The 20,695-nt window shown below is 43.8% G+C and overlaps 1 protein-coding gene across 2 annotated transcripts in view; it reads left to right on the forward strand.

The window, feature by feature from the left end:
- The window catches only part of ALG9 (ALG9 alpha-1,2-mannosyltransferase), a 297,275-nt gene that overhangs the window by 224,247 nt on the left and 52,333 nt on the right, over positions 1-20,695 (forward strand). For both annotated transcript variants that reach the window (XM_082274210.1, XM_082274211.1), the window contains exon 14: positions 17,980-18,107. In XM_082274210.1, coding sequence (XP_082130336.1) covers positions 17,980-18,107 — 128 coding nt within the window. The remainder of the gene's footprint in view (positions 1-17,979; positions 18,108-20,695) is intronic.

A 20,695-nucleotide genomic window follows, 5' to 3' on the forward strand; every position in this document is an offset into this window, starting at 1 on the left:
AGGTAAACATCGGGGCTGGCAGGAACACCAGTTATTTCACACAAAGGAAGCAACACAAAGCGAGCAGGATACTTTTTTATCATAAATACATGGTACAACAGGCACATATCAGTAATATCCCTTAATCTCTTGTTCAAAAATGAGAAAACTGGAATTTATACAATTTTTTGTGTTTGTGTGTGTCTGTGTGTGTGTGTGTGTGTGTGTATATGTATATATATATATATATAATATATTTTTTTTTTTTTTTTTTTTTCTTAGCAGCAAGCATTTTTGTGAAAAAAAAAAAGTAATATAGTATACCCCAGTTTTCACTGCTGTTCTCTTGTCCTGTCCCAAAATATTGCTTTAAGGTAAAGTTTCAATCATTGTATCACATACATTTCCTCTGTTTGGTATTGGGTATAGAGCAATTTTGGTCATTATACTGGAGTGTTACCTCTCCCAAGAGTGTCCATTCAGACAGAGAGTGGCTCGGCCCCACCCCCATTCTCTCCTCATTGGCTTACTGGCTATGATTGAGAGAGGCAGAAACTCTGGACAGCTGCTGCTCTTGTGCACATCACGTGATCGAGATGGGGCTCAGGTAGATGTTAGGGGGGCTGCCGCACACAGAAGGTTTTTTTCACCTTTATGCATAGATTGCATGAAGGTAAAAAACTTTGAGCCTTTACAACCACCTTAAATGCAAAACTGCAAATAGAGAGCTGACGCATGAGCAAGTGTTATAGCACATGCATGCCCATTCATAATGTACAAAATCAAGAGTAGAATGTATTGAGTGGCTCATTGGAGTTCTCTTCAGTGCAGATTATAGCTGTCACTCATTTTTAAATTGTTTGCATCTTTTCTTTTAAGTCCCCTGTGCTGTTATGGCTTATGGCACAGTTATATAAGCATTCAAAAAGCTGAATGTGTAGCAGAATCCAAAGACTGCCTTCTGAAACCAGATGCATGAGGAGTTGTACACTGACGTATAATTGTCATTACCTTGGCACTATTTTGTATATTGAAAAGATTGTCTCTGTACAGTAGTTTCTTTGTCAGATGGGGCTCTGAGATTTTTCTGCATATTTTTATAACAAATCTGTGACCTTTTTTTTTTCTAGTTGTACAACCTTCAGCTGATCAGAGGCATATGTGAATTAGATTTAATGCTCTTTCCACTATTTGAGTATTTCTGCTACATTCTATTAGCAGTATTTGTTACTATTCTGCAGAAAGCATTCTTGGCATCTTTCTCCTAAGCTGGGTAACAGGTGATGGCGCCTTTCTAAAATAGCAGCAGTTCTGCCAATTTGGTTTAGAGTGTACACTGGAGGTGAACTTCTTCAGTGACATAAGTGCCTTCCCAGCTTTTGCTTCCTTTCCCTCTAACCACAGAGGGTAATTGACAACATAGTAACCCCCCCCCCCCCTTCTTTCCCATGTCAAGCCTTTAGGGCTCACGCACACTGGTTTATTGTAAAATCGGTTTCTCTTAATAGGAGAAAATCCGCGATAAAGACTCACCTAAACTGCATTTTTTAGACCAGTTTAGGTAAGTGTAGCAGAATTTGGTGTTTGGGAGTTTATTTCGTTGGCCAGAACTTTTATTTATTCTGGCCATTGAAATAAATAAATGCCAAAGTGCTAAAACCACCAAGTATTTAGGCACGTTTTTTTATTTTGCCCAAAGGCTCTTCTCATGAACGTGATTCTTCTGCATTCTGGAGGGGAGCTACAGTATGTAACTGCCTCTAAACTCTGGTAAAAGCCTATGTATCTTTTATTGAGTTCAGGGGCTTTGGCAAAAAAAAGCCAAAAGCTGTTAAATGTGAGTGTGCATAAGGCCTTAAGTGTGCAGCATTGAGCACGGGCATAATGTCAGGAGACATTTGCCAGTTCAAAAAAACATCCAACATTCGGCCCATATGAATGCACGTCTGTCTGACAGAAGCAGGCCGGCTTCTGTCAGACGAGCTTGCTGGAAAACCAGCAGCCATCCAACTCTCAATCACTGTTCTCAGCTGAGCGCTAATCGAAGTGTTCTGGCGGGGCGGCTTTCCCCCTGTCAGAACACGATATCTCAGCGGGGGAGATCGCTGTACTTCGCATAGTAAGTACAGTGGCTCTGAACAGAGCTGACAGTTTTTTTTTTTTTTTCGTTCAACCCAAACAAACTATAGTGTGTACCAGGCTTTAGAGTGAATATCCTTCCAACTTCATGTGACTACATCACGTTACCAGCTATGTAATATGGCAGTCATTAACAGTTTCTTGCAGATGGCAGGGTTGTCTTTTTCTGAAATCTTTGTACTGCAGGCCAACATCAACAAATAATATTTTATCAAGCAGGAGCTGATGTCTAGAGTCTAACTGAAAGGAGAATGATAAAGAGAAAATAAGCTTTGATTTTGCCCTTCTGTGTAAATATGTCAGGAAAATTGGAGAGAACAGAAACAAAGAGGTCTGCCATACCTAATAATTTGTCGCTGCACCTTTTAGTCATTTTAGCAGGTTTATAACATTTGTAATTATTATTTCTAAGTGCTGTTTAACATTATAAATAATCTTAGAACATAGGATTCATCTTTCATGCCTCTAGCTTATATTTGATTATAAAGGTTATACGTTCCATTGCATTGACTGCGCTGTCATTGTCAGAACACATTTTATTTTTTTCTGAATATTGAAGAGGTCCAAATATGTCACAATATACAGCAACAGTATCATTTCTCATACAAAAATGTACTTTTAATCTTTAAAAAAAAAACAAAAAAAGAGCTTGAGCTCCAGGCAGGTTATTATTGCCTATACTGAAAGGATATGTACAGTATGCTGTAGGCAGGAAGAGGCATTTTTCTCAGGGTAAGTTTACATCATATGTGTTAAGCTTCACTGAGCAGCCTTGCCCAACACAGTCCTCATGTATAGATCAGGCACATTGCCTTGTGTTCTGTGTTTTCAGTTCACAACCCTGCACTGCAGTTGTGTGCGCTAAAAAAAAAAAGTAGGACGTGTGTTACTTTTCACTACAGCATGTTGCAAGCACTACACCCTTTGCTGTGAATAAAATGACTGAAATGTCACATTGAGAATCTAGTAGACGATTACAGCACATAGAAGGGGACAAATGCCTAGTGCATTACCGAAGGTTTATTGTATAAATGACATAGTCAAATTAATTCTCACAAAGGTAAAATACGTACAGGCATCATATAACACCAAATCACAATCCAGTGGGGGAACAGTGTGGCCAAACACACCATGACGCTGCTCTGACAAGCTGATGTGTTTTGGGGGAGACACACCCCCTGATTGAGTGCTAAACCACCCAGCACAGCCATTGTCATATAATCACACACTAAAACTAGTAAAACCCAAAGGAAGGGGCGGTTACCTGGCGTAATACAGGGTCAAAGATAAACTATACGAAATACAAAAATAGGAGAAAAAATACATCCAGGTCTCCTATTAGGTGCGCACAAAATACCAATCAAAAAGTTTGCATAATATAGGGAAAAAAGCTCAACATATTCCAATAATAAAAATATATTTTAAAAAATATATATTTATTTTGGCTGTTTGTGTCATATGTATTGGGTATGGCATGGACCCCTAAATATACAATAGGGGTGCGCATCTTCACTGGTCTTACGATTTAGATTCAATTACAATTATCCTATCAATGATTCAATTAGATTCCGTGATGCATCACGATTAATGCCCACGGTTTTTATCCAAAAATTCAAGCAGTCAGTACTCCATTTTTTTATTTTCATTTGCTCTTAGCGCAATATCCTATTTGGGGAGGGTAATTCTCATAACCATACCAAAAGAGGGCTACAAGTTATTCACTTTCAGTTCATTACAGAGAACAAAGGGGCATTCTTTACATCTAGAGAAAAAACAGAAAGGCTTCTTTGCCATAAGAGCTGTGAAAATGTGGAATAGACTAACTCAAAAACTAGTTCTGGGCTGCTCACTAGATTGTTTTAACAAAGACCTAAAATGCATTCCTGTCCTAAATGTACAAAATATAAGTGACAATTATGGTGCTGGTGGAGGAATGGGATCAGGCAGAGGGATGGTGATGGAGGAATGGGATCAGGCAGAGGGATGGTGGTGGAGGAATGGGATCAGGCAGAGGGATGGTGGTGGAGGAATGGGATCAGGCAGAGGAATGGTGGTGGAGGAATGGGATCAGGCACAGGGATGGTGGTGAAGGAATGGGATCTGGCAGAGGGATGGTTGTGGAGGAATGGGTTCGGGCAGAGGGATGGTTGTGGAGGAATGGGTTCAGGCAGAGGGATGGTAGTGGATGGATGGGATCAGGTGGAGGGATGGTGGGGGGAAAGATGGGATCAGGTGGAGGAATTGTGAAGGATGGATGGGTTCAGGCAGAGGGATGATGGTGGGAGAGATGATATCAGGCAGAGGGATGGTGGTGGAAGAGATGACATCAGGCAGAGGGATGGTGGTGGAAGAGATGACATCAGGCAGAGGGATGGTGGTGGAAGAGATGACATCAGGCAGAGGGATGGTGGTGGAAGAGATGACATCAGGCAGTGGGATGGTGGTAGAGGAATGTGATCAGGCAGAGGGATGGGATCAGGCATAGGGATAGTGGTGGAGAGATGGGATCAGGCATAAGGATGGTGGTGGAGAGATGGGATCAGGCAGAGGGATGGTGGTGGAGGAATGGGAGCACACAGAGGGATGGTGGTAGAGAGATGAGATTAGGCAGAGGGATGGGGGTGGAGGAATGGGAGCAAGCAGAGGGATGGTTGTGGAGAGATGAGATTAGGCAGAGGGATGGTGGGGAGGAATGGGATCAGGTAGAGGGATGGTGGTGGATAAATGGGATCAGGCAGAGGGATGGTGCTGGAGAAATAGGATCAGGCAGAGGGATGGTGCTGGAGAAATAAGATCAGGCATAGGGATGGTGCTGGAGAAATGGGATCAGGCAGAGGGATGGTGGTCAAAGAATGGGATCAGGCAGAGGGATGGTGGTGGAGAGATTGAATCAGGCAGAGGGATAGAGGTGGAGAGATAGGATCAGGCAGAGGGATGATGGTGTAGAGATGGGATTAGGCAAAGGGGTGGTGGTGCAGGAATAGTATCAGGCAGAGAAATGGTGGCGGAAGAATGAGATCAGGCAGAAGAATGGTGGTGGATGGATGGGATCAGGCACACAGATGGTGGTGGTTAGATAGGATCAGGCAGAGGGAAGGTGGTGGAGAAATCGGATCAAGCAGAGGGAAGGTGGTGGAGAAATTGGATCAGGCAGAGGGAAGGTTGTGGAGAAATTGGATCAGGCAGAGGGATGGTGGTGGGAAAGATGGGATCAGGCAGAGGGATGGTGAAGGATGAATGGGTTCAGGCAAAGAGGGATGGTGGTGGGAGAGATGAGCTCAGGCAGAGGAATGGTGGTGGAGTGATGGGATCAGGCATAGGGATGGTGGTGGAGAGATGGGATCAGGCAGAGGGATTTTGGTGGAGGAATGGGATCAGGCAGAGGGATGGTGGTGGAGAGATGAGATCAGGCAGAGGAATGGTGGTGGTGAATGGGATCAGGCAGAGGGATGGTAGTGGGAGAGATGGAATCAGGCAGAGGGATGGTGGTGGAGAGATGTGATCAGGCAGAGGGATGGTAGTGGAGGAATAGGCTCAGGGATCAGGCAGAGGGATAATTTTGGAGAGATGGGATCAGGCAGAGGGGTGGTGTTGGAGGAATGTGATCAGGCAGAGGGATGGTAGTGGAGGAATAGGCTCAGTCAGAGGGATGGTGGATGGATGGGATCAGGCAACGAGGGGGTGGTAGGAGGAATGGGATCAGGCAACGGGAGGGTGGTGGGAGGAATGGGATCAGGCAGCGGGATGGTGGTGGGAGGAATGAGATCAGACAGAGGGGTGGTGGTGGGAGAAATGGGATCAGGCAGAGGGATGGTGTTGGATGGATGTGATCAGGCAGAGGGATGGTGTTAGGTGGATGGGATCAGGCAGAGAGATGTTGGTGGAGAGATGGGATCAAGCAGAGGGATGGTGGTGGATTAATGGGATCAGACAGCAGGATGTTGGTGGGAGTGATGGCATCAGGCAGAGGGATGGTGGTGGAGAGATGGTGGTGGTGGAGGGATTGGATCAGGCAGAGGGATGGTAGTGGATGGGTGAGATCAGGCAGAGGGATGTTGGTGGGAGGAATGAGATCAGGCAGAGGGATGAATGGGATTAGGCAGAGGGATGGTGTTGGATGGATGGGATTAGGCAGAGGGATGGTGGTGGGAGTGATGGGATCAGGCAGAGGGATGGTGTTGAAAAGATGGATCAGGCAGAGGGATGGTGGTGGAGAAACGGGATTAGGCAGAGGGATGGTGGTGGAGGAATGGGATCTGGCAGAGGGATGGTGGTGGATGGGATCAGGCAGAGGGATGGTAGTGGATGGATGGGATCAGGCAGAGGGATGGTGTTGGGAGGAATGGGATCACACTGAAGGATGGTGGTGGGAGGAATGGGATCAGGCAGAGGGATGGTGGTGGGAGGAATGGGATCAGACAAAGGGATTATGGTGGGAGGAATGGGATCAGGCAGTGGGATGGTGTTGGATGGATGTGATCAGGCAGAGGAATGGTGTTGGATGGATGGGATCAGGGAGAGAGATGTTGGTGGAGAGATAGGATCAGGCAGAGGGATGGTGGTGGAGAGATGGGATCAGGCTGCAGGATGGTGGTGGAAGAATGGAATCAGGCAGAGGGATGGTGGTGGAGAGATTGGTTAAGGCAGATGGATGGTGGTGATGGAGGAATGGGATCAGGCAGGGATGGTGGTGAAGGAATGGGATCAGGCAGAAGGATAGTGGTGGAGAGAGAGATGGGATCAGGCAGAGGGATGGTGGTGGAGGAATGGGATCTGGCAGAGGTATAGTGGTGGAGGAATGGGATCAGGCAGAGGGATGGTGGTGGTAGAAATCGGATCAGGCAGAGGGATGGTGGTGGATGGATGGGATCAGGCAGAGGGATGGTGGTGGAGGAATGAGATTAGGCAGAGGGATGGTGGTGGGAGAGATGGGATCAGGCAGAGCGATGGTGGTGAGAGAGATGGGATCAGGCAGAGGGATGGTGGTGGAGGAATGGGATCTGGCAGAGGTATGGTGGTGGGAGGAATTTCATCAGGCAGAGGGATGGTGTTGGATGGATTGGATCTGACAGCGGGATGGTGGTGGAGGAATGGGATCAGGCAGAGGGATGGTGGTGGTAGAAATCGGATCAGGCAGAGGGATGGTGGTGGATGGATGGGATCAGGCAGAGGGATGGTGGTGGAGGATTGAGATTAGGCAGAGGGATGGTGGTGGGAGAGATGGGATCAGGCAGAGCGATGGTGGTGAGAGAGATGGGATCAGGCAGAGGGATGGTGGTGGAGGAATGGGATCTGGCAGAGGTATGGTGGTGGGAGGAATTTCATCAGGCAGAGGGATGGTGTTGGATGGATTGGATCTGACAGCGGGATGGTGGTGGAGGAATGGGATCAGGCAGAGGGATGGTGGTCGTAGAGATGGGATCAGGCAGAGTAATAGTGGTGGAGAGATGGAATCAGGCGGAGGGATGGTGATGAATGGATGTGATTAGGCAGAGGGATGGTGGTGGATGGATGTGATCAGGAAGAGGAATGGTGGTGTTAGAGATGGGATCGAGCAGAGGGATGGTGGTGGAGGAATGGGATCCGGCAGAGGAATTATGGTGGAGAGCTGGGATCAAGCGGAGGGATGGTGGTGGGAAAGATGGGTTCAGGCAGAGGGATGGAGATGAAGGAATGGGTTCACGCAGAGGGGGTTGGTGGTGGGAGAGATGGGGTCAGGTAGAGCGATAGTGGTGGAGAGAAGGAATCAGACAGAGGGATGGTGGTGAGAGAGATGGCATAAGGCAGAGGGATGGTGGCGGATGGATGTGATCAGGCAGAGGAATGGTGGTGGGAGTGATGGGATCAGGCAGAGGGATGGTGTTGGAGAGATGGATCAGGCAGAGGGATGGTGGTGGAGAAACGGGACAAGGCAGAGGGATGGTGGTAGTGGAGCAATGGGATCAGGCAGAGGGATGGTGGTGGATGGGATCAGGCAGAGGGATGGTAGTGGATGGATGGAATCAGGCAAAGGGATGGTGTTGGGAGGAATGGGATCACACTGAAGGATGGTGGTGGGAGGAATGGGATCAGGCAGAGGGATAGTGGTGGGAGGAATGGGATCAGACATAGGGATGGTGGTGGGAGGAATGGGATCAGGCAGTGGGATGGTGTTGGATGGATGTGATCAGGCAGAGGAATGGTGTTGGATGGATGGGATCAGGGAGAGAGATGTTGGTGGAGAGATAGGATCAGGCAGAGGGATGGTGGTGGAGAGATGGGATCAGGCTGCAGGATGGTGGTGGAAGAATGGAATCAGGCAGAGGGATGGTGGTGGAGAGATTGGATCAGGCAGATGGATGGTGATGGTGGAGGAATGGGATCAGGCAGGGATGGTGGTGAAGGAATGGGATCAGGCAGAAGGATAGTGGTGGAGAGATGGGATCAGGTAGAGAGATGGGGGTGGAGAGATGGGATCAGGCAGAGGGATTGTGGTGGATAGATGGGATCAGACAGAGGGATAGTGGTGGGAGAGATGGGATCAGGCAGAGGGATTGTGGTGGGAGAAATGGGATCAGGCAGATTGATGGTGGTGAGAGAGATGGGATCAGGCAGAGTGATGGTGGTGGGAGAGATGGGATCAGGCAAAACGATGGTGGTGAGAGAGATGGGATCAGGCAGAGGGATGGTGGTGGATTAATGGTATCTGGCAGAGGTATGGTGGTGGGAGGAATTTCATCAGGCAGAGGGATGGTGTTGGATGGATTGGATCTGGCAGCGGGATGGTGGTGGAGGAATGGGATCAGGCAGAGGGAGGGTGGTCGTAGAGATGGGATCAGGCAGAGTAATAGTGGTGGAGAGATGGAATCAGGCGGAGGGATGGTGATGAATGGATGTGATTAGGCAGAGGGATGGTGGTGGATGGATGTGATCAGGAAGAGGAATGGTGGTGTTTGAGATGGGATCGAGCAGAGGGATGGTGGTGGAGGAATGGGATCCGGCAGAGGAATTATGGTGGATAGCTGGGACCAGGCAGAGGGATGGTGGTGGGAAAGATGGGATCAGGCTGAGGGATGGAGATGGAGGAATGGGATCACGCAGAGGGGGTTGGTGGGGGGAGAGATGGGGTCAGGTAGAGTGATAGTGGTAGAGAGAAGGAATCAGACAGAGGGATGGTGGTGAGAGAGATGGCATAAGGCAGAGGGATGGTGGCGGATGGATGTGATCAGGCAGAGGAATGGTGGTGGGAGAGATGGGATCGGGCAGAGGCATGGTGGTGGAGGAATGGAAGTGATGAGATCAGGCAGAGGGATGGTAGTGGGAGGGATGGAATCAGGCAAAGTAATAGTGGTGGAGAGATGGGATCAGGCAGAGGGATTGGATCAGTGACACTGGCGCACTCTCTTGCTGGCTTTCATTGTCAGTCAATTCCCTCTCCTCCATGCTTAGTGTATTCCTTCCTCTCTTCTGTTGCCTCCAGTGATGCTTCTGCTGACGTGGGGTCTCCTCCAGCTCCTCCCTCTTCGGTCTCCTCCAGCTCCTCCCTCTTCACTCTACTCGCTATCAGCTGACCTTCTCCAGTGTACATCTGGAAGGGAAGGGTCTTTAGTCAACAGGCAGGCTCTGCCTCTGTGTTTCTCCAGGAGAGGCAGAGTGCCGGGTGACGTCATCGATGATCGATTCAGCCATCTCTTAGCTTTGATGCAGAATTGCGAATGTCTAAATCGTGATGCATTAATGCTGCAATTTTTTTTCAACACCCCAAATATACAGTATATGTTTTTTTTTTTTATATTTTTTTTTTCTTGTTTGGATTATGTTGTGCTTTTTTCCCCTATATTATGAATTGCTGTTGGAGATTCGCCCTGTTTAGTAAAACCATTGTCACTCCAACAGTAACTGAGTGCAAATCTCTCTAATGGAATGCCAGCTAAGTGTGGTTCTAAACCTTTTTAATTCTAAACTGAAATCTGATTTCTTTCTATGATGTGGTAAGCAAAACATTGGACAGAGGAGTGGCTGTGGACATGGTAAACTTGGATTTTGCAAAAGCTTTTGACACAGTTCCCAACACACAGCTAATGTATAAGGTAGTCTAAAGGCTTGGAAAGATCAGTTTGTAGATGGATAAAAAAACTGGTTAAAAGACCAAATTCAGAGTGTAGTGGTTAATGATTCTTACTCTGAATGGTCTAAGATTATAAGTGGTGTACCCCAACGTTCAGTGTTGGGTCCCTTACCTTTTAATACTATAACTGGATACTAACATTTATAGGTAAAGTTGATCCAGGGATCATCCGATTGCCTCTCAGGGGATCAGGAAGGATTTTTTGAAAGATTGGGGGTGTGACGATTGGTATCGGCGCTACCTTGAAAATGATTAAATGATAAAGTGCCACAAACTGGCGTGAGTGGGGCTTATCAGTGAGAAAATAAAGAAAATTATATAAATCTCAGTGTTACCATCTAATGTGGGTGAAAACTCAGTGAGAAATACGGTGCGTGATAAACAAACATATGTGTTTAAGCAACCAATATGAGAATATCCAAACTCACAACTGAAATAAATGTGGTGGTGTGTAAAAATCACAAAACATAAAAACTGTGAGGGGATGTGGAACACTTCTCCTTCCCACTACCACAGGGATGTATACCAGGCCACAAATGCCTGATGTGTGTGCCACAAAAAATATGGGATATAACAAAAAAAGTGAAATTAGTGCTGTAAAAACCAAACTCGCCACTGGGTGGCGTGTTAAACATACGACCTGTTCACTTATCCATAAATAATGTATGGGTTGGGGGGATCCTTCCTCTGTTCCCGGGGGAAGCGGCGAGCCGGTGGTCTTGCTCTAAATCCTCCGACAGAGAGAAGGCCCCATGGTGAATAGACAGTAATGCAGAGGTGGAAAGTACGATGTGCACTTACTCGTTTGGATGATCAGGATCAGATGGCGTATTCGCGCCGGGATGCTTCCGCGTTCCACGGCCGACAACAGGAAGTGACGTTGTGACGGACGAGACTCCGCCCTACGCGTTTCGTCAGAGGGACGTCAACTGGAGCGGCGTCAACTGGGCGCACTCCCGGTCAATATATAGCCGCCCGTATCCAAGCAACAGAGGGGACAGATCAGCACCGCCATCTTTCTACTCCCTCTCCGGAAGACCTATTACTCCTCCATCGGCTTCAGCTATAGGATGTGTAAGGGAACGGCTTTTATCATCATATCCGATCACTTATGTGTAAACGAGTATTGCATGATCCTTTCATTAGGGATTTTTATAAAATTATATTTTATTGGTAAAAAAACATTAAAAAAATAACGGATATAGAGAAAAATATTTAAAAAATGTTATTAAAAGTTAAAAATACCCAACATATATAAATAAGAATCCCGGATGCCTAGTTGAAAAAGTATTATGGGAAACGTGTCCAGAACCTTGTATATAGCTGGTAAAAATATTACGCAAGTTAATAACACAGAGGAAAAAAAATTTTTTACATTTTTTTAAAAAATTTTTAAAAAGAGAATATGGATGGACGGAAGGGAACAAAGGGAAGGGGGCCCTTGTCCCTATGGAAGGGAGAGGATACAATTTTGCAGACGTGGGCCTTCCAAGTATTGTTTGAGTGGAATAACCAGTATTTAAAACAAGTGGGGGGATGTGAAAAAAAGGTCCGATAACCTGCTATATTGTTATGACAGAGCAGATAAAGGAACTGAGATAGGGACGTGTGTCATGAAGCAGGTATATGATGGTGAAAAACAGAGCGGATACCAGAGACCGCCAAGTGGTCGCCACACTCCATGGAGAGAAGACCGGAGAGGTTCACGACCACAAGAGGACCGCAGAGAAACATCGAGACCAGAAGGTTTCAATTGGAACAGGAGGGAGGAACCACCCAGATACTCAGACTACGGAAGAAACGAAAACCAAGGGGAAAACGTGGAGGGACAAAGAAAAAGAAGAAGGGTCTATTAGGCAAAGGAATATTCAATCTAAGTGGAATAGTGTTTGATGAGGATGAACTAAAACTTTTAGATTTGGGCCTCAAATACGCCCCCGATAAGAATTTAGATAAGTTTGAGGCATACATCGATCTACAAAAATACATAAGAAAGATCAACATAAAGAAATTTTTTGAGATTAAGAAGAACAAAACCACCCCCCCAACACCAACTTAACCACTTAAGCCCCGGAGGATTTGGCTGCTAAACGACCAGAGGGCATTTTGCGATTCGGCACTGCGTGACTTTAACGGACAATTGCGCGGTCGTGCGACGCTGTACCGAAACGAATTTGGCGTCCTTTTTTTCCCACAAACAGAGCTTTCTTTTGGTGGTATTTGATCACCTGTGCGATTTTTTGATCACGCGCTATAAACAAAAAAAGAGCGTAAATTTTGCAAAAATAGCAATATTTTTCCCTTTTTTTTATATGAAATTCCCCCAAAAAAAAATGTAAAAATCAAAATTTTTTAATATTTTCGGCCAATTTGTTTTATGCTACCTATGTTTGGTAAAAAAAATCGCAAAAAGCGTATTTTGATTGGTTTGCGCAAAAGTTATTGCGTTTACTAACAAAGGGAAAGATTTTTGTCATTTTTGTTGTTTTTTTTTTTAACGCGTAATGGCGGCGATCTGCGATTTTTTTTTTGCGGTACTGCGACATTGCGGCGGACAGATCGGACCCTTGACTGACATTTTTGACACTTTTGGGGTTACCAGTGACATTTCTACAGTAATCAGTGCTATACATATGCACTGTTACTGTAAAAATGCACTGGTAGTGAAGGGGTTAACTTTATTTGAGAGGGAGGGGCTGTGTGTGTCCCTAGGGGCGTGATTCTAACTGTGATTGGCTGTGGCTTCAACTGTATGAGGAGTGATCAATGGATCTACATAGTAGATCCATGTGATCAGCTCTCATACAGAGAGGAGAATGACAGGCAGCTTGTTTACACAAGCTGCCTGACTATCTCCCTCTCCCCCGCCGATCGCAGAGTGGCCGGCGGCGATCGGGTCCGCCGGTCACGCGCGCGGGGGGGTCCGTGACCACGCGGGAGCGGGAGCGCGCCTCCGGCGGCGCGCGCTCGCTCCCTAAACCCTCACAGGCGAGCGACGTAGACCTACGTCACTTTGCCTGTGAGGGGCTGACCGCCCACGTAGATAGTCGTGCGGCGGTCGGCAAGTGGTTAATTCAAGCACACCACTTTAAAGAACAAATCCACCTTTAATCCGAAAAACCCACAGAATGAAAACCTGGAAGTGTTCAAAAGAATGGTAGAGGAGGAAATTAGGACGTTAAAAGTCGAGAGAAGGAAAGAGAAAAACATATGGGACACCATAAGGAAACTAGAAAAGAAGTAAGGGATTATAATCAAACCAGCAGACAAAGGGGGTGGTCTGGTTATTCTCAATCAAAAAGATTATGAGGAGGAGCTCAAACGACTGATAAGCGCAGAGGACACATACAAGAAACTACCAGGAGACCCTAAGATGAAGTTCCAAAAGGTTTTAAAAGATTTTATTGAAAAAGGAAAAAGGATGGGAATTTTAAATAAAAAAGAAGCAGAGTATCTTCAGTTGGAAGCAACCAGAACACCGATTATTTATTTTTTACCGAAAATACATAAAGACGAGAAAAAGCCTCCAGGACGCCCAATAGTAAGTGGCATAAACTCGGTACACTAACGTTTGGGGGAATATCTAGATAAATTCCTACAGCCCCTAGTACCCAAAGGGAGATCTTACCTTAGAGACAGCAAACAACTACTGAATGATATCCAAGATCTAACTGTCACTGAGGAGGATATTTTAGTCACTATAGACGTGAACTACCTGTATACCAACATTATACAAAGTGATGGGCTAGATAGCATTGACTGGGCGTTACACAAATACACTGACTTGAGACAAGCACAAATGCACTTTATCCTGGAGGGCCTCAAGATGGCCATGAATTCCAACTATTTTTGGTATAAAGGAAAGTACTATGCACAGATCAAGGGTGTCGCGATGGGAGCCAAATACGCACCGAGCGTCGCGAACATATTTATGCAAAAATGGGAGGAAGAACAAGTTTTCAGCATAGAAAGACCCAACCTGAAATATTACAAGAGGTATATAGATGATATCATCTTGGTATGGCGAGGAGATGAAGAAAGTCTGCAAACCTTTTTTGATGAGATCAGCGGAAACAGATACGGAATAACCTTTACAGGAAACTAGGACAAACAAAAAATATCATACCTGGACTTAGAATTATTTAAACAAAACGGAAAAATATTCAGCAAAACCTTTTTTAAAAAAACGGACAAGAATGGGTATATCCCAAAGATAATTTGTCACCATCCGCAATGGTTGGGGAATATCCCCAAGGGGCAACTTCTGCGAATCCGGAGGAATTGTAGCAATGCCCGGGATTATGATATACAAGCTGATTTCCTCATTCAGAGATTCATGGAAAAGGGGTACAACAAGAAAGAACTGGAAAACCTTAAAAAGATAGTAAGGAACACCAATAGGCAAGAACTCATCAAGGATAAAGAGAAGAAAGAAAGGAAGAACTATGAATTCGCCTTCATCACTGGCTACAATAGGCAACATAAAGAGGTTGAAAGCATAATAAGAAAACATTGGCCTATTCTCACAGCAGATAAAACATTGAAAAAGATCCTGCCAAAAAAAACATCCTTCATCTATAGGAGAGCACCAACATTAAGAGACAGACTGGTCAAGAATGTGATCAACCCACCCAAAAGGATCACTCTTCCTACCAATATCAATGGTTTCTTCAGATGCAAAAAATGTCTACCATGTAGAACGAATAAAAAACAACCCAGGAAAATTACTAATTTTAAATCCAACACTACAGGAGAGGAGTTCAGGATAAAGGATACAATCACATGCACCAGTTCCTACGTCACATATGTCATAGAGTGTCCCTGTCATTTACAGTACATTGGAAGGACCACCCGTCAATTATATGTAAGAATCCGAGAACACATCAAGAACATCAAGAAGGGTTTTGACAAGCATACCCTTTCAAGACATTTTAAAGAGGCGCATGCCCAAAACCCCTCAGGATTGATATTCTATGCAATAGATAAAATCAAGGGAGATTGGAGGGGCAGTAACAAGCGAAGAAAGGTTTCACGCAATGAGACCAAGTGGATATATATGATGAGATCTCTCCGCCCTGAGGGGTTGAACGCTGATATAGACTTGAATTGTTTTATTACAGATATATAAGCGTTCATTCCCACTAGCCTTTATTGAATATGACGTTTTTGTGGTGTCTTTTTAACCAATGTATTTTTAGCCTTCTCGTCCAACATCATTTTTAACCATTTTAATATTTTTAATATTTTTATAATTGTTGGTCTAGCCTCTTATCCAACATCATCTTATAACTGTATACAAGTATAACACTTACCATAACATATGAGAGTATCCTCCTCTGTCACCCTCTACATCTGGTTTTAACATGCGTTCTGTTTTACATCTGGTTTTGATATGCGTCCTTTTATCTGCACCTATTCATTTTTTAATTGGTTCTATACCAACACAATTTTAGTCTTCCCGTCCCACATCCTTTTATAGATTAACTATTTTTGGTATTGCTCGTTAGCCTTTTCTTCCAACATCATTTTAAGAATAATGTTGTATGTACATAATATTCACTAAAATATAACAAAGTATCCTCCTCTGTCACCTTTTTCACCATCATATACCTGCTTCATGACACACGTCCCTATCTCAGTTCCTTTATCTGCTCTGTCATAACAATATAGCAGGTTATCGGACCTCTTTTTCACATCCCCCACTTGTTTTAAATACTAGTTATTCCACTCAAACAATACTTGGAAGGCCCACGTCTGCAAAATTGTATCCTCTCCCTTCCATAGGGACAAGGGCCCCCTTCCCTTTGTTCCCTTCCATCCATCCATATTCTCTTTTTAAAAAAATTAAAAAAAAAATTTCCTCTGTGTTATTAACTTGCGTAATATTTTTACCAGCTATATATAAGGTTCTGGACACGTTTCCCATAATACTTTTTCAACTAGGCATCCGGGATTCTTATTTATATACGTTGGGTATTTTTAACTTTTAATAACATTTTTTAAATATTTTTCTCTATATTCGTTATTTTTTAATGTTTTTTTACCAATAAAATATAATTTTATAAAAATCCCTAATGAAAGGATCATGCAATACTCGTTTACACATAAGTGATCGGATATGATGATAAAAGCCGTTCCCTTACACATCCTATAGCTGAAGCCGATGGAGGAGTAATATGGCTTCCGGAGAGGGAGTAGAAAGATGGCGGTGTTGATCTGTCCCCTCTGTTGCTTGGATACGGGCGGCTATATATTGACCGGGAGTGCGCCCAGTTGACGCCGCTCCAGTTGACGTCCCTCTGACGAAACGCGTAGGGCGGAGTCTCGTACGTCACAACGTCACTTCCGGTTGTCGGCCATGGAACGCGGAAGCATCCCGGCGCGAATACGCTATCTGATCCTGATCATCCAAACGAGTAAGTGCACATCGTACTTTCCACCTCTGCATTACTGTCTATTCACCATGGGGCCTTCTCTCTGTCGGAAGATTTAGAGCAAGACCACCGGCTCGCCGCTTCCCCCGGGAAAGAGGAAGGATCCCCCCAACCCATACATTATTTATGGATAAGTGAACAGGTCGTATGTTTAACACGCCACCCAGTTGCGAGTTTGGTTTTTACACAGCACTAATTTCACTTTTTTTGTTATATCACATATTTTTTGTGGCACACACATCAGGCATTTGTGGCCTGGTATATATCCCTGTGGTAGTGGGAAGGAGAAGTGTTCCACATCCCCTCACAATTTTTATGTTTTGTGATTCTTACACACCACCACATTTATTTCAGTTGTGAGTTTGGATATTCTCATATTGGTTGCTTAAACACATATGTTTATCACGCACCGTATTTCTCACTGAGTTTTCACCCACATTAGATGGTAACACTCTGAGATTTATATAATTTTCTTTATTTTCTCACTGATGAGCCCCACTCACGCCAGTTTGTGGCACTTTATCATTTAATAATTTTTCAAGGTAGCGCCGAAACCAATCGTCACACCCCCAATCTTTCACTGTTACCCTTATACATAAGGGTTGATTGGTGGCAGCTTACACCTTTTTTCTTATATTACACTCTCCCTATATTCCACAGTCCATAGCGCTGGTCAACTTGTCGTTTATTATCTAGGAAGGATTTTTTACCCCTACTGGAGCAAATTGGATCATGCCTTCCTTGGGTTATTTGCCTTCCTCCTGGATTAACTGTGGATATAGGATTGTATATATGGGATTGTATCCCCCCCCTCCTTTTATTGGTTGAACTAGATGGACTTGTCTGTTTTCAACCTGACTATGTAACTAAACTAGAATCAGAAACCTCTGGCTGGGCATACACTTCAAATCTGACAATGTTCTTCCAAAACGTAAAGCCTGGTACACACAGGTGTAAGCTCTAATGAGCAGGGCCCTCTAAAATACTGAGGAGATGCCGATAATCTGCGGGTTTTCCAGCATGCCCATTCAACAGAAGCCGGACAGGCTGCTGTACACCTTGGCTGAATGTCGGGTAGCTTCTGTTGAACCGGCCGATGTTCGACCCGTGTGTACTAGCCTTAAAAATATATTGCGTGTACCATATTCCTTACAACAAATTACTCAGCTAAGTTGTTGGTGAATTCTGGCAGAACAGGAGTTACCTTTTGTTTTCACATATTCCTTACAAACTGTATGAACATGGAATTGTAAATTTTAGCAAGAATGATTTTACTGTAACCCAATGTTGTTTTTCTTTTCCACATTACATTTCTTGTAGGTTGATATTAGTAAGTGTCATTATTTGGTTGATCTGGACACAGTCAGAGAAACTACACGAGAGCCTCGTTATTCTTCAAAAGAGGACTGGTTAGCCATAGCTTACAAACCTTTCCTGGATACCTCAAGGTAAGAATTTATGCCTGATCTCATTTTATTTTTATTTTTGGGTACATTGGGCAAGAGTGGGAACTTTTGTCAAATTTATTGTCCCTGGTAAAGAGATTTATCTCTCAGATTTTGAATGTTGTTTCTGTCTTTATATAGAGGGTTTTCTTCCTGTTCAGATAATGCCTGTCACTTGGACAGTAAGTGAGGGAAACTCTTCAACACACCCAACAATAAATTTAGGGCAGTGATTCTAAACCTCTTCTAAAAAAATGTGTTTTTATTTCCCTGTGGTTCCCCTCATTTCCTGTTTCGTTTGACACCCATTAAATAGACAGTTGGTTAGATATACAGACAGCAATGCAACATAGACAGGTTCTAACCCTAGAGTTGGGCATTAAAGCACATTATCTGCCTATAGCCTAAAGCTTTTGTAAATGTAATTTTTTTTATTATTAAAATAACAAACATGTTATACTTATTTGCTCTGTGCTAACCTTGTCTTCTGTGGTCCTCCACTGGCTCTGTCAGCTTCTTCTCCTATGTGTCTGCCCTTTTAGTACACTGCTTGCTATGGGGCCGATCCTAAACTGGGCTGTGTGCATCTATTGACACACACAATGTGTCTCAGCCCCTCTGCTTGCAGGATTTGATTGAGAGCAGCAGGAGTCAATGGCTCCCTCTGCTGTCTCTATGAGCAGAGATAGAAGAGAGACACTGCAGATGGGCATAGAACTGGATCAAGATAGCACTCAGGTAAGTATAAAGGAGGACGAGGGGGTGATACAATTATTCGCACATTTTTTTTACCTTAATGCATGGAATGCATTAAGATAAAGTGTCCAGGCTTTAGAAGCACTTTAAATAATTCCAGAAATATTTACCATTCATTGTTTCGAGGTTCATTGATGGAGGTTCAGGTTCACTATTGCCAACCACTGGGAAGTCTACTTGTAAGTTTGAAATTTCAATCCTTTGTAAAACTCGGGAGAGTATTGTGCTGTATTGCTTTTTTTTATGTTATCTGTACAAACACAATACTTTTGTTGGTTGTTGGTATCAATGAAGGTTGTTATTTGAATACAAGCAGGGCCCTACATCTGGGGTTTAAAAGGATTTTTACCTGTTATGTTGGAAATATCTTTTTGATATTTCACTTTTTTTGTCTGTCCTGAAAATGGTGATTGTTTAACATACATTTTTTCATGCGTAAAATGTCTGGGTTTAATCTTTTCCATACCGCTGAACGTCCTATGATGTTTTGGGCTTTCAGTGGAGAAATCTGAAAGATGCCTGCAGCTAGAGGCATCATTCAGATATCTTTTTCTTTTTTTGCCTGCGATTCCCTGCACAATAAAAAAACAATCATAGCGGCATTTCAGCTGCTTTATTGTTTTTACAGGCAGCGTAACCCCCCCCCCCCCCCATCACTGCCCTCCGGTGCTTCTCCTGTGCGATCTGCAAGCCAGAGAAGGAATCCGCCAGCAGCGGGAGTTTACTATATTTACTATAGAGCTGACCCGAGGACAAGATGGTCTCCGGTTATCTCTATGACTCTCGAAGCCGGGCGTGACCTTATGACGTCACGTCCCGCCCCAACAGTTGTAAACACTGCCGTGTGTCCGGCTGGAAAGCCTGAGATCGTGCTTTTTTTGTAGTGGAGAGTTGTGGAGTCTTGGATCTCTCCATAAAGAGATGCCCTATAATTCCTTTTACAAGGGATGTTTACATTCCTTGTAATAGGAAAAAAATGGATTAAAAAAAAAAAAAAAAAAGCTTAAAGGGAAAGTGTTAAAAAAAATTTAATTAAACAAATATATAAAAAAAAATTAAAGCGCCCCTGTCCCTTTGTGCTTGCACGCAGAAGCAAAAGCATATGTAGGTCATGTCCGCATATGTAAACAACCTTCAAACCACACATGTGAGGTATCGCAACTTACGTTTGAGAAAGAGCAATAATTCTGGCACAAGACCCCCCTCTATAACTCTAAACTGGTAACCTTTAAAAAATAGTAAAGCGTAGCCTATGGAGATTTTAAGTTACCGAAGTTTGGCGCCATTCCACAAGTGTGCGCAATTTTAAAGCATGGCATGTTAGGTATCTATTTACTTGGCGTAACATCATCTTTCACATTATAGAAAAAATTAGGCTAACTTTACTGTTTTTTTGTTTTTTATTTGTGAAAATGTTTTTTCCACAAAAATCACGTTTGAAAAAGTGCTGTGACAAAAAAAAATTGCAATGACTAACATTTTATTCCCTAGGGAATATATATATATATATATATGTATATATATATATATATATATATAAAATGTTTGGGGGTTCCGAGTAATTTTCTAGAAAAAAAATGATGATTTTTACATGTTGGAGAGAAATGCTGGAATTTGCGGTTAAAGGCCTTTTAATTTGTGATCTCATTGCTGTACACTAATGAGCTTTCTTCTAAGAGCTTTTTTTCTCTAGGTCATTTAGTATATGTTATACATATACAGTGCCTTGAAAAAGTATTCATATCCCTTGAAATTTCCACATTTTGTCATGTTACAACCAAAAATGTAAATGTATTTTATTGGGATTTTATGTGATAGACCAACATAAAGTGGCA

Source organism: Pelophylax lessonae (genome assembly GCF_965119305.1).
Source record: "Pelophylax lessonae genome assembly, chromosome: 12".
Classification (NCBI taxonomy): Eukaryota; Metazoa; Chordata; class Amphibia; order Anura; family Ranidae; genus Pelophylax; species Pelophylax lessonae.